Source organism: Macadamia integrifolia, chromosome 4, assembly GCF_013358625.1.
Source record: "Macadamia integrifolia cultivar HAES 741 chromosome 4, SCU_Mint_v3, whole genome shotgun sequence".
NCBI classification, from domain to species: domain Eukaryota; kingdom Viridiplantae; phylum Streptophyta; class Magnoliopsida; order Proteales; family Proteaceae; genus Macadamia; species Macadamia integrifolia.
The window spans coordinates 4,151,417-4,165,603 of record NC_056560.1 but is presented as its reverse complement, the minus strand read 5'-3'; the positions used below and the strand labels follow the sequence as shown (position 1 = coordinate 4,165,603).

Sequence of the window (14,187 nt, the reverse complement as noted above, 5' to 3'; positions counted from 1 at the left end):
ATAATTGTAAAGCCAAAGGATTAATTGAGAAAAGAAGAAAAGGTATGGGAAGAAAAGTAACAATTTATGCATATTAAGACATTATAGATTGTGGAAAATGAGATGATACGCATTAATTCTCCTTAACAATGCCAGAATGCAAATGTAATCTATTCGATAACATATTAAAGGGATTTGGATAATAAAGTATATGTATAATAAATTAATGGAAAATCATTTGTTTTCATCTACATCTATGCAAGCTTTGGTTGATTCTAGGCTTTTGAGGTATTATAACAAGAGAAATTTAAGGTCTCCTCTTTATTTTCCTTCAGTTCTCTTATCCATGCATGGACACTTACCTTCCCTAATTCCTATTGCAATACTGTGAAGGGGAAACTCTCTCTTTTGCTCAAATTTCTTCAAGTACTGGATAAGAGTAAGTGAGCATGAAATATAAATTATACAAAAGAATTGTCTTTCTCTATTGGCAGCCACCACTAAACAGCGCATTAGATCATGCCAAAGCTTTTCTACCCATTTCTTAAATATCTATGGGTCCCTCAACCCCATTCAAAGATGGAGAAGCCAGAAAAAAAGGGTGGAAAAGAAGAAGAAAAGAAAAGGGGGAAGGTGTTGACATGTCTCTTGAAGGAATATTATCATTGAACATACCATGAAGAAGAATCAAAATTTCCTTAACCACCCCATAATCCATATCTAGAGTGGATTTAATCATGAGAATCTTAGTAAAAGTTAAGCATGAATATTTCATATTACTGCACTGAGAATCAAAATAATGCCTAAATAAAAGTCATTTTTTTTTTTTTTTCTTTTCTTTTTCTTCAATCCCTTTTCTTCCCCTTCTCCTTAGATGCTGTGGTCCAATGGAGTGGTGACCGATGAGTCATGACTTGGTGCATGTGAAGCTCTTTACAGGTAACATGGATGCAATGAAGATAACATTTTCGTGGACTTGCAGATCTTTTTCAAACCCTTTCCACTGGAACCAACTTAGGCCATCCTTTGGCTTCAAAGGATGAATCTTCTCATGATATGATGATATCTTTGGTTTTGTCGCTTTATTTCTTAGTTAAAGAAAGAAGTACTCTCTGGAGGTAAATATTGGCCATATGACTAGAAAAGGGTTAATTTAGATGAATTTCCCTACAAAAGTTAGCAACGAATTGACTACCTAAGCTGCTTTAGGTCCTAAAGTAATAATATTCCTACTTTTCTGGCAAATATATTGTCTCTCTCTATCGATACAGGAAATGAATGAAAATCATAAATAAACAATTACATAACACAAAAAGGTTTATGTGGTTTAGCAAGATTGTCTACATCTATGGAGAGATGAGATCTGTTTCAATATCAGTGAAGAATGAGTTACAATCGTTTATCCTCACACCTCTCTTAAATTTATTAAAGAGAAAGAAAACTACCAATTTATGGCAAAACCCCAATCCATATAGTTTACCTACAGCCTCTTAACCTCTAAACGGCCTTTGGGAATCAACCCACAAATGCAAAGAATGGAGTACAAGACACTGTAGCCCAAACATCTCTCTCTCTCTCTCTATATATATATATATATATAAATATATATGTATATATATATATATATATATTAGCCATGTCACGATATAAAGTTACTAATGAACTATCTAAAGCTGCTTTAGAGCTTTAGGCACCAGTCTTCTTAGCAAATCTCCAATCATGCTTACTTTCTCTTTCCCTGGTGTGGGTGTAGGGATGTACCTGTGTCATAAGTGGAGAAAAATCTCCATTCGTTTTTACCTGGGATTCCTCCTAGACAAGCAGCTTAAGAATCTGATATTTATGTAGTGATTCCATTATATTCTCTTGTGGAATCTATCCCTTTTTTCCTTTCTTGGTCACTGGTGTTGCCTGAAACACTCATTACTAATCAGAGTGACATCGAAATTAAGAAATAGCCCAAAACTTAAAACACCCATCACGTTAATGGATACAGCTAATATATGCTTCCTCTGTGTCGTTTTCAATGTCTTGGGATGCACTCATCAATGGAGACCTAAGAGCTATCCACCACCCACAATCCAACAGAACTTTCGAATACATTCTCTTTTCATCGTATCTCATCTTCTCCCATGACTTCACGACCTGTGATCTGATAGTCCGATTCCATCATCTATTATTACTATCATCCAATAATCTTATCTTCTAATTACATTTTGAACTCTCTAATTTAAAAGTGATGTTTATTCGCTCACTAAATACGAATAGAATAATCAATAGGTAATGAAGGATTAAATGATAAATCGTAAAAAAGCAACCCTAAAATGATGTAGAAAAGAATGAAAAAACATAAGAACAAAAAATATGCACACAGTGCTTATGTCCTCGGTGAGATGAAAAATAGGATTACAACGTTCAACGATGATATATTGTGAAATCCTATAAAAAGAGCAATCCAGTGCATCAAGCTCCCGCTAGGCCGCTACTACAGTGTCTAAGAGGAACCTATGACCAAGATGTTGCAATAGTATAACTTATCCGTTGTGCCACAAGCTCACCCACTATTGTGAAACACTATATAAGAAATGGAAAAAAGTTGGGTATGCCGCCGATATCAAATATGCTAGCATCCATTGTGTCTATCTCTCTTCCCTTTTTTTGAAATGATCCTCATATCCTTCCGGAATGATACTCCATCATGTGTTCCTATTGGTGCTATCCACTAGCATGTTTGATATCGACGATATACCTATCCGGCTATCCCTCTCCCATAAGAAATTTATAAAAAATACCCTAACGGCGGTACAAAATTTTAACCCATTTTTGGAACAGATAAAATTAAACACATTGTATCCCCCCGACATAACATTGGTGGGGTATCCGACTGAAGTTGAATAGTTGGTGTAGATTATTATTATTATTATTATTATTATTATTATTATTTTTCCCGAAAACGGGGAAATAATTGATGAAAAAGCAAAAATTAAATTAAACAGGAAAATAGAAAAGCCCTTTCCTTCCTTTTTAACGATATTAAAACTGTACAAGTGTACATCAATCCATGGCTTCATGAGAAAACGAAAAAAAGTAAAGAAAGGGATAGAGGATTGGTGGGAGGATTTTGAATGTTCTTCTCAGCAATCTCCACAGTAACACTTTTAGGATTTTTATGTTCATAACATTTTTTTGTTTATTTTGTAAATTGGTTTCTGGTTTTTGAATTCAGCTGCTGTAGTTCTGTAGAACCATAGCCAAAAATTCCTCCCTCTGAAACTTTTGTTGCCTCGCGATGAAAGCTTCTATGGTGCGCTGGAACTCTTCATTACTCATATCATCCTCCCCGTTTGAGTATAACGCCACCGTCGACGGTTCTTCTGCGTCCCTTCCTATAACCCAGCATTTCTCTGTTTCCGATTGCCTGAGCTTTCTGTGTGGCTTCTCGCCGGAATCGGTTTTCAACTTGGGGTTCAAGTTCTCCGATTGACTCCTCCGATAGGCATTGGTGATTGTGTTCACTTTCTCTTCTCCGTGCACTATCTCTTTGTCCTCGTATACCAACTCCTCTGGCGCCGGTGTTGGAGCAGAATTGTCATCTACTTGGGGATTCTGACGAGATTGATTATCAGTATTATTCTTGATGAACTCGTCGTAGAGATCTCCGGTGCCAGAGGTGTTGGGGCTGAGGCCTAGGGCCGAGAACTGGCCGGATTTGGCGAAGAGAGTGAGTATGATGGCGTTGCCTGCTAGGAAGACGAAGCGAGGGCTGACAAGGAATAGACATAGATCCCGGAAATACTCACCGGAGATCCTGACGGCAACAGGGAGACGAGTAGAGAACCAGAATAGTAAGAGCAGAGCTATGCATACCTCGACGCAACGGAACAAGTTTGCCATCTTCCGAAGACGAAGATACCTCTGCATCGCCTTCGATTTCTCTGCTTTTATGTTATCAAAATCGAAACAATCCATGGAAGTACGTCACAGAGGGAAGAAGATATTGAGTGAAACCGAAAGACCAGCTGTCGGTTTCTGCTTCGTAATCTAAAGAGGACGAACGTGTGGATGCAGAGAAGCACGAAGACCAATTAAGGCGAAACCAGAGAGAGAGAGAGAGAGGTTTATTTAAGAGGAAAGGGAAAGGGAAATCTAAAGAGCGCTGCAAGTCTTGAATTCTGAGAAAGAAGAGGGAAAAACGAGTGGGATGAGAGGGAAGAGTGAGACTTGACTGGTAGTGGGACTTGGGAAGTGGGAGTGGAGGGGGCAGAGTGAGAGTTGGGGTTTGGGGACTTTTCTTTTACGAAAGGAGAAGCGAAGCCAATTCCGTGGAGCAGGTCTAGTGATTTATAGGACAATTGGGAAATGTGAGGGAGTATATAAAACCATGAGCAAGGATCCTGTCCAACCGGCTGTAGGGGATCCAAATTCAAAAACCACTATCATTATCAAAAACATGAGCACGACCGGTCTTCCATTCCACCACTTTTGAGGGGGTTCTTGTCCTTTCAAGTTTCAACCCTGAGGCGAAGTGGTGGGCCAGTATGATTATATCCTGATATTTCCAAGGAAAATTATTCAAACTTTCACCAACTCTTCTTCTTGGTCGCGCGCCCAAACGCCCAGACAGTGAGAGATGCGAAATGACGCCCCCACCTCTTGATAAGTGGGTATCTTGTGAATTTGGCTCTTTTCCAAAGCGATGATAATTCATGTCAATGCATAATTATTTGGACGTTTAACATTTGTTTAAACGATGATTCAATAGTTGTGTTTCTATCAATCAAAACAAAGATATCATATTGAGAGTCATTGGATTATTATTTGAACACGTGATAGTTATGAATCTAAATCTTGTTCAAGAATGAATTCCGATTGATTGTGTGATTAAGACTTAGGAGTTGGAATAAGAAAGATGAGGACTCAAATCCTCTATGAATATTGACGAAAAACAATGAAAATCCAACAGCTAAGAAGACTAATATGCGTCCTAATCGTTGGACTTCACTCTTGGTCGCGACTTTTCCGCATGGGATTTTTGTGGAGAATTGAGAGTGTTTGTGTATTGACAATACGATTTTGAATCGGGTGCTCTGCCATGATCTCACGTGAAAGTGTGAAACTACCCTGAATTCCGTTTTTTTTAATACCGTACAGGAGTGTTCATTCATCTTAGAGGAGACAAGAGAGTACACGAGGCGAGGGAGGGGGGGGGGTGGACTGGGTAATCCAGAGATTTCAGAACCAATTGAAAGTTGAGACACTACTTCGGTTGTGTGGTGGTTCTTGGGAAGTGGGGAAAGGAAATGTCAGACACGCGATCTAGAAGTCTAGATTCGAAGACCACTTGGATCACTATTTCTTGCTATTTTCTACCTCTTCCGTACTGCGGGTATTAGAATTGCGCTATTAAAGCTATGTTTGAAATGCAAGAAAAAAATATATATTTTGAGGCAGTGAAGAAAATAATTTTAAATTGGTGAGTAAATTAAGTGGTCATAGGCCTCCTGGGGAATGAAGAAAGAAACCACGGGCATTTGTTGTTTGTAATTCGCAACTTTCATTGCATTGTCCTATCATTTCAACTGTAAAATAAATAAATAATAAAATTAATAAAATCATTCAATCAAAATAAATGCATGCGCATTGAAATGAAAAAAAGAAGAAGAAGAAGATGATGAAGAGGAGAAACGTTTCTTCTATTAAAGAATTTAATTATGGAGTTGTTGCAATTAATAATGGAGATATAAGATATAGGCTGCATTTGTTACGCATTATTAGAATGCATTCTAGGAGTTAATGCAATTTAAGAAATCATAAAAAGGCAACCTCAGTCCTCCACTCCTCCATCCATTATCTTAAATATTTAGTCTCACTATTTCTTATTTTATTTTCAATCATTTCTTTTATTTTGTTATCCCATTAAGTTGGAATAAGGCTGAATCTATTATTGTTTATTGTTGTTCTTAAAAGGTAAATATTGGTGCAACAGTAAGGTTGGTCCCTTGCAACTTAATGATTGCAGTTTCATGTCAAAAAACAACCTCTCTACTAATCATGGGTAAGACTGCGTACATTATGGTCCTCTCCAATCATAATGTGAATATCAGAATATGTGACCGACATGATAATAAGCATGGGATCCTTCTTTGTTTCAAAACCAGGATAGATTAGGTAACATATCCAAAAAGGTGTTTTTAGCCTTTTCTTCCCAAGTTAGAAAAATAAACTCTTGTACTTGAATTTTTTTTTTCTTCTATTTTTCCTCCTAATAATCACTTTCTTCTTCACTTTTAACACTTTAACCATTTGGTTTGTATACCTAAAAAAAAAAACATATAGAGAAGTAAGAAGATCCCTTGTACCCAATTTAGCGAAGAACCTAAACTTGTTTCCCCTTTATCAATGTTTGGCTACTCATTCTCCTTCTATAATCTTCCCAACATCCAACTTGTCTAGTGTGAGTAGTAAGTACAATAACTATCATTATGCGTAGCACTATGGTTTTCTGTGGATATACTGGCAATGTAATCCTCATTACCAATTCTGTACCTACCTTCTTTAAACATGCAATGACAGGAATCAGAACCCAGCGGCGAGGCACTTTTGTAATTTCCTCGTTAAGGAGTTGCACTAGGTAGTTCTTTTTCACTTATGCATGGTGTTGGAGGGTCCAACTCAACTCAAAACATTATAGCATTAAGTGGAGATAGTTCCTCATGTAAATGAAGGCACCAAAGACCTACAATTCCAACATCTCAAAATCAATCTTCACACGTAACTTCGGCATATCTGCCTCTACACGTAGACAGTCAACTTAAAGATGATAACAAAAGGGATATACTTAGGTTATAATACCATGTTTGATAGATCAACCTAAAACTTTAAGGTATTAAGGGATTGTATATTTATAAAATGTGCATGACGGTGATGCACAGATGTCACTTTCGACTTATTCTTGAAAACTATTTTATACTCGTATCTTAAAGGAGATGCCAAGTTCTAAATATAGCTCCATTGGTCCAAAGACGTTGGGTGTTAACAAATGTCTCCAACTCGAATCTCCCCGTGACTAATTAGAACTCTTACATGGATTAGGTGTGATGGCATGTAACCAAGGTTTACCCTCGAATCTGAACCGCAAAATTATGTTAGTTCAATGAGTTCTTCACCACTTTAAGAAAAAAAAAAAAAAAATAGCTTAATGAGTCCCACCGTGAAACTAATAGCTTCATGAGTCCCAACATCTCAAGACATGATGGTATATAGCATTTTAATATTTTAATGACTACTTTTAATGACTATATTAAGAAGGCTTTCGTCTTCCATCATTAAGATAGTTAGTTATATTAAGCTTACCTTTGGCAGAAAAATGAATGCTTGATTGTTGAAATTATTGGGATTGCACTTTTGTAAAGAAGGCAATGGAACGAGCCCGTTTACCTAAGGGTCAGAAAAACAAATAAAAAATGGTACAAAGTTAGTGAATAGTGATTGATAATTGATAACAATCAATCTTTCATAATCTCTCTAGTGCTTATCTGGGCTGCCTGACATCTATATGAATGATTTCCTCCTCTGCTTTTCCTCTCTTATTTTTTCATCATTGTCCCCTGGATTAATTTATGTGTATCGTGGTTAAATTATTTTAAGAAGAGAAGATGGGAACATAGAATTCACAATTTTTTTTGTAGGCAACAGGGAATTCATATTTCATTATCATATTTATTATGATAAAGCTTTAGGTCGTTTGCCACTCGATGAAGGAAGGAGGGTCATGATGTGACTTTCTCTCTTCTTATATGTCTATAAAAATGCAGCCTTAAAATGATGCAGAAGACAATGAAAAAACAAAAATAAGTAATGCGCACAAGTTTACGAGGTTCAGCAAGATTGCCTTCGTCCTCAATGAAATGAGATCATGCTTCACTATCAATGAAGAATTAATAGGGTTACAATGTTCGTCCTCACACTTCTCTCAAATGGTTTGCATTACAGAGAAAAAAAACCTTGCTATACATATATAGCGAAAAAATTCTAATCCGAAAAGTACAAAAATGCCGACGAAAAAATTAGAGCAGGGCTGCGCCCCCTACACCCCCGCTATGCAGGGGGCCTCTTGCCCTCTTGCAACCCCCAAGGCCCGTTTACTTGTAACACATGATCATCTTTCTGTCTGTCGAGACATCTGCACCAGTACTCCCTAGATTAAACTGCGATGGAATACAAGACATTGTACACCAACAATATCTCCTCCCTATTGTACGATATTGATGAACCACGGTGAATTGATGCCCTTTCAATGCGGCCTTGGGAAAATTCAGTCCTATTTATTATGATTATCAACAACTTCATACCTTCTCTTTGAAATAGCTTTCCTTTTGTGTTTCTCTATATTACCAGATCTAAGCCACTTTGTGATTTCTATTTTTGAAACCTTAAAATATAAAATAATTTGTAACATTACATTTTTTTTTCCATTTGATATGATAGACAATTTTTTTTTTCAATCAAAGTGATATACTCCAAAAATGTAAAAATAGGATTGTGATCCTTTAAACGGCTCTCCCTCCAACATTCTTCAATCAAACACAAGCAGTTTGGAATTATGTGTCCATAAATATTAGACTATATGTCTGTGCCTAGTTAAAGAGAAAGGTGACAAAATTGTCTCAACAGTTTAGAAGGAGAGCCATAAATTCGTGCCTATCGAAATCTTATAAACGAAAAAGAAAAAATAAATAAAGAAATAAAACTTTGGAATCACTTTTTAGTCAATCACTATCAGATGACTCGACTTCAACGGAATCCGGTAGCCCACTTGACAAACACTTTGCCCCAGTGATGGATATGGGGCATTGGGGCACCATCGGAAGTGTAGGAAAAGCGCCTTTGTTCCACAATTTATAAACCACCTTCTCTGCTTTTATTCTCTTCTCATGATTATGGTTTATATTCAATTACCGATTAAACTCCTAAGACCTAACAGTTCTATAATTTTGGTTATCCACCATTGTTTAAAGAATTGGATTGAAATCGTTGAACTCTAATTCTGATTATTGTTAGATTCTTATAATCTATTTTGGAATTGGCCTTCTATACTTTTTCTTTTATTTGGCCCTTGACTACTCTTTGATTTTATTTTTTTTTTCAATAAAATAGTAGAAATCAATGAAATTTACCTCTTATAAGTAGATCTACAACATTATTGACTAAAAATTTCCCAAAAAATCAAATATCCTTGACAATCTTTGTTTCTAATTTATTTTCCATTTTCTAGGATTTGATCGATTCAAATCTATTATCAAATCGAAATTGATAGAGGCCAATCCCATGTCTAATTCTGGCTTTTAAACCTTTGTTATCCAGAGAGAGAGAGAGAGAGAGAGAGAATTTTAGATGTGGAAATGATCCATGCAAGTCATTCCCAATATGAAGAGGGTTGGGCACGCTGCCGCTCTGGGTCAGCTCGCAAGCAGCAGATATAGGGAAGGGTGGACAGCCATGGTCAGGGGTATTTTCACTAGGAGGGGGCTGGGCAGCCCAGTGGCGTGCCCAACCCTTTTCTGATTCCCTAGAGCTGGCAATTTATTGGGCTCAGGTCAGGACTAGCTCGGATATAAGAGCCTTTTGCCAGGCCCTGATACTGGGCCTATTGTTGAGCTCTAACTTTCCCTACAGAATGGGCTACGGTGGGGCTCCAATGGGCTATTGGACTATTAGATAAATTTATACTTTGTCAAATGTGAAGGTCATTAGGGTAATTTACAACGTTACCCCCTGGAGAATACCATAATTATAAAATCACCTCTCTCTATTTCACCAAATTAGACTCAGCCCCCTACCTTCAGTCACTGTTAAATGAGGCTTTAAAATGACGATTTTACCCTTCTTCCCTTCTCACCTATCTTTCGACGTTGCCTTGCTGATCGTCGTCTTTTTGATATACCTCTTCCTTGACCTTGAGACCCTGCAAGTCGTCCACACATGCCTTCTCTCCCTCAGATATCTCCGTTCCCAATACTTTGATGTCACTATGGTGACCTTCCTCATCACTCAACAAATCGCCAAGATCGGCAACGACGACATCATCCCCGAAGGTTTGTGGCAAGCCACTGCCTTTCTCATTGCCAAAGGGTCTCGGTTGTGCCGCTGTCGGTGTCGATGATATCCCTACAAATGCATCAGGCAACTTGCCGTCGCTTGGGCCAAGATCCTGGATACAGCTATTAGCGTCGTCTTCTTCATCTTTAACAATGGTGAGGATAGAGGAACCCCGAGAGCTGATGGAGCTGGCGACCTTGAGGAATGCTCTTCGATGGCTTCAGGGGAAAGAGCGCAGTCCTCGAGGCCCACATCTTTGAGCCTCGGTGGTCGAATCGTCTTCAGCAGCCCTTCATCCCCGGTTGCTTCCATCCTCCTCGTAACCCTAACCTTTACCCTCAAAAGAATCTTTGATTTAGATCCCAAAATCGTGTTCAGCTTACTCCTCTTTTCTTGGGTTAGGGTTTCAATTGGAGAGTGATCTGGTCTGGTTTATCAAATCCATCGGTGGTCGAGCCTTGAAGTCGGACATAACCTACCGTCTCTTGCATCTCCTCATCTGACCTCTCCCTTTCTTGCTCTCAATAGTTTGCAAACCCTCTCTTCCTTCTACATCATCTCTGCATCAACCTCCGGACCCGCCATCGCCCACCCATTAGTGATGATCAGTATGCATATGCACAAATAAATGGCATAAAACAAAAAAGAAACTTGGGTTCGAAGGAGCAAATGTTCACCTAGGATTTGAAGCCATGGCAACTATGGAATCAATTCTAGGGCTTGTGACTTGGGCAGTAATTTTTCTGCAACTCACATTTCCCAAGTTCGATTGAGATGCATCTGTCATATACCGTTGCCAATGCTACTGCTGCCGCTACTTTGAACGACCGCCGGTGGTCTAATAATTACGATTTGGGTGAAAGAAATAGCAACTTATTGCAAGGGTTTTTTTGGTACTTCGTATTTCATAAGGGCATTTTGATACTTCAAATAAAATGTAATTGCTGATATCAACAAATAAGGTATATTCCTTAACAATGACTGATGGTAAAGGGTTTGAATCTAATTTGATGAAACATAGGGATGTTCTTATAATTGTGGCATTCTCCAGGGGGTGGTAAAGTTGTACTCATTGCATAAGAATCCCGTTTTTGAGAGGTATTAAGAGGGTCATAATAGGTGCAGTCTTAATATTTTCCTACTCAAAGTTGCGACTATTAAGTTACAATGGAACAACATTTCCATTCTGGTAAGGTCCATCCTCTAGACAAATTAATGATATAAGTCAGACTTATAATTAATGATAGGGTTTTAGTGGATGGAATCTGATGCTGCTGATATTGATATTAATAACGATATGGATTGATCATACCAGGCTACATCAAACCATTTCCCTCAAATATTGATACAGGGTTTTTTTTTATCCACTTTGCCCTCTCTATTCTGGTACCATAGATATGGTATTAGTCTGATATTGATATCAGGATTGTACATGGCCAATCTTATCCCAATACCAAAAGCCATGCAAAAACATGTATCACTATCAGCCTAAGGTTTGATACAAATTGGAGAATGCAAAGAGCCAATTTATTAAAAGAAAGCGGGGAGGAATACAGCATAAGTTTCATCAATCAACAATTCATCATTATTGGCATAGCCGCACAATTATGATACAAACCGTTTTAAGTGATTAATGGCGGAACAAACAAATAAACTCTATTTTAAATTTGCCCTTGGCGGCATCTCTCACCTACTTCAAAAATCTATCTTGACAAGTTGTAATTTGTGACTATCTCTTGTGGCCGGCACAGTTCCTTCCGTTATTTCATCTATTTAGATAATTTCGCTTACCCACCTCCTATTATCTTCTCCATTGACAAGCACACTGTGATTGCCCTCGAATTTGAATTCATTACATATATAATAAATATGAGAGGAAAAAAGATAGATGTTGAATACTCACATCATCACATGCACGATCAGAAGATCATTGAAACAACGAATTCAATCTCACACCGCAACGAGGAGGAGTACTCAAAAAGATAAACATCCGACCAAGGGCCCGTTTGGTGTCGTTTCTGTTCCAGAAACGTCGTTTAGTGTCAAAAACGAAAATTTCAGTTTCTGTGTCAAAACGTAGTTTTTAAACGAAAAAATGGTGTTTCAAAATTTCAGATTTTTATCGAGAATTTTTTTTTTTTTTTTTTTTTTTTTGTAAAATGGAACGAAACTGGGAAGACAGAACTCCATTTTGGAGTTCCGTCCACTTTCGTTTTTTCAGTTTTTTTTTTCACTTTTTGTTTCAAAAAAACAGAAACGGACCATAAGTGCATCAAATAGAAGATTCCGTTTTTTCATTCCAATAGAACGAAAAAATTCTAAAAACGTTTTTTTAAAACGATACCAAACGGAGCGTAAGTATTTGCCAACCTAAATTGAATGCTCCCATCCAACATACACTTCCATCATTTTCATGTATCCTAGCTGGTGGACCTTTTAATATGCAAATACTGGTGGAATGACACACGTAAGTGTTTGAAAACCATTATTCATTCACTCTTACAATAACTATGTTGGTCTTTGGTCAGCAAATTCATTTATTCTGAACCAACTACTCAGACTGTATATTTTGGTCTTTGGTCAGCGCTTGAATAGTTTGCCATCAAGTTATACGTACAAGCCCAGCATAAATTCTTGTCTTATCTTAAAAGTCATTTTAAAATGATAACTTCATGTGTGTGCACTGCCTATATTTAATGCAGGTCATGCAGGCGCTTGAAAACTTTGAATTTGGTCCCATTCCATGTAGATTACGTGATTGATGGTGCGAGATGAGATCCGGGCTCGAAAATTTTTATCTTCAAGTTATTTGTAATGCTTTAGTTTTCAAGCACCGTTATAGACATAAATGTCATGCATTGTTGTATTAATATAACTATTTATTTTATTTGATAAAGTTTCAAAATTGTGATTATTTTCATTTGTTTTACTTTTATTTTTTACTTTAACTTTTGGGTCTTGAACTCAAAAGTGTTGGAAGGAAGTTTTTTGAATGAAAATTTTAAAAATACAAAAACAAAGCCAAAGACTTGTCTTTTTAGGATAAATTATTTAGTCCCACATTGGAAATAGATGAATGAAAGTGTGGGTATATATATAAGTTTGTTACTTAAGGATGCAAACCTTTTGGAGAGGCACTCTCCTATGACATATGTGTGTGGGTTCTTGAGGCGCATTTGAATCGCATCGGGTGGGCTTAATATTCTAATATGCATGCGAAAGGTTTGAATCTACTTTCACCTTTGTGAAAATTCAAAACTTAAACCCATTTGATGGAAAATCAAAGTGTTCCTTTTAAAAGGCTCTTTTCACATTTTCCCCGTCATCCATTTTGGGCTACCAATGTTAATCTGATATCAGGGATGAAAACAAGATAAGATGAACAGTTAAAAAAAAAAGAAGCATATTTCAAAGAACAATAATAATATTGGCAAAAGGGGGGGTTTTTTTGTTTGGGGGGAGGGTGTGAATGCAAAAGGGTTTCTTGTGTTTCCATTGCGTCCTCTTACAATGCCATCTGCAGTTTTCTTATGGTAAGATGTTTAGCCCGTCATTATCCCTGGTTTACGCTCTCCAAGCGGTATGGGATAGCAGTGAATGGGAGAGAGAGATTTCAGCAAGATTTTTCTGTATTGCAGTGGTCGATGATTTGGTACTTAGGAGGAACAACAAGGGAGCAGGGAAGGGGATGGGGCGGAGTTCGCTAGGAGGAAGGGTGTAGTGTAGAGAGAGAGGGGGAGTGTGGGGCAATTTGTAGTGTTGCACAGGTATTGCAGCTGCAAAGGGGATGAAATGATGTTGCCTTCTACATAGACGAAGAAGACAAAAAGATGAACATGTAGTTTAGATGTATATTGTATCGTATATTCACATATCATTTAGTATATTTACATTGGACATATTACGTATTGTTATTTTTCATCTAATGGTATATATTGCAATTTTATCATCTGACGATCAATAGATGCAAGCATACCTTATTCCTAGGTAATACGCTAGCATACCCATTCTTTTCCCTTAAAAATAATAACAAAATTTATACATTTAAACTACACAATTTTCAAGAAATATCTAAGAAAAAGAGAAAAGGGCAAGTAACGAAGATGCTAG

The 14,187-nt window shown here is 37.4% G+C and overlaps 2 protein-coding genes across 2 annotated transcripts; both read right to left on the bottom strand.

Annotated features, from left to right (window-relative positions):
- Positions 1–2,993: 2,993 nt before the first annotated feature.
- LOC122077313 lies at positions 2,994–4,466 on the bottom strand. The gene has a single exon (XM_042643227.1). It carries the CDS (start codon positions 3,946–3,948, stop codon positions 3,202–3,204), a length of 747 nt encoding a protein of 248 aa, XP_042499161.1. The 5' UTR covers positions 3,949–4,466; the 3' UTR covers positions 2,994–3,201.
- Positions 4,467–9,877: 5,411 nt separating this feature from the next.
- On the bottom strand, positions 9,878–10,389 carry LOC122077540. Its single transcript, XM_042643502.1, has 2 exons — positions 10,249–10,389; positions 9,878–10,189 (listed from the first exon to the last, which is right to left on the bottom strand). The coding sequence occupies exons 1-2, from the start codon at positions 10,387–10,389 to the stop codon at positions 9,878–9,880; spliced, it is 453 nt and encodes a 150-aa protein (XP_042499436.1).
- Positions 10,390–14,187: the final 3,798 nt, after the last annotated feature.

Coding starts and splice junctions, on each gene's coding strand:
- LOC122077313 (XM_042643227.1), bottom strand. CDS start 3,948: ATGGATTGTTTCGATTTTGATAACATAAAAGCAGAGAAATCGAAGGCG.
- LOC122077540 (XM_042643502.1), bottom strand. CDS start 10,389: ATGGAAGCAACCGGGGATGAAGGGCTGCTGAAGACGATTCGACCACCG. Junction 10,190..10,248: donor CAGCTCCATCAGCTCTCGGG/GTTCCTCTATCC, acceptor AGCTGTATCCAG/GATCTTGGCCCAAGCGACGG.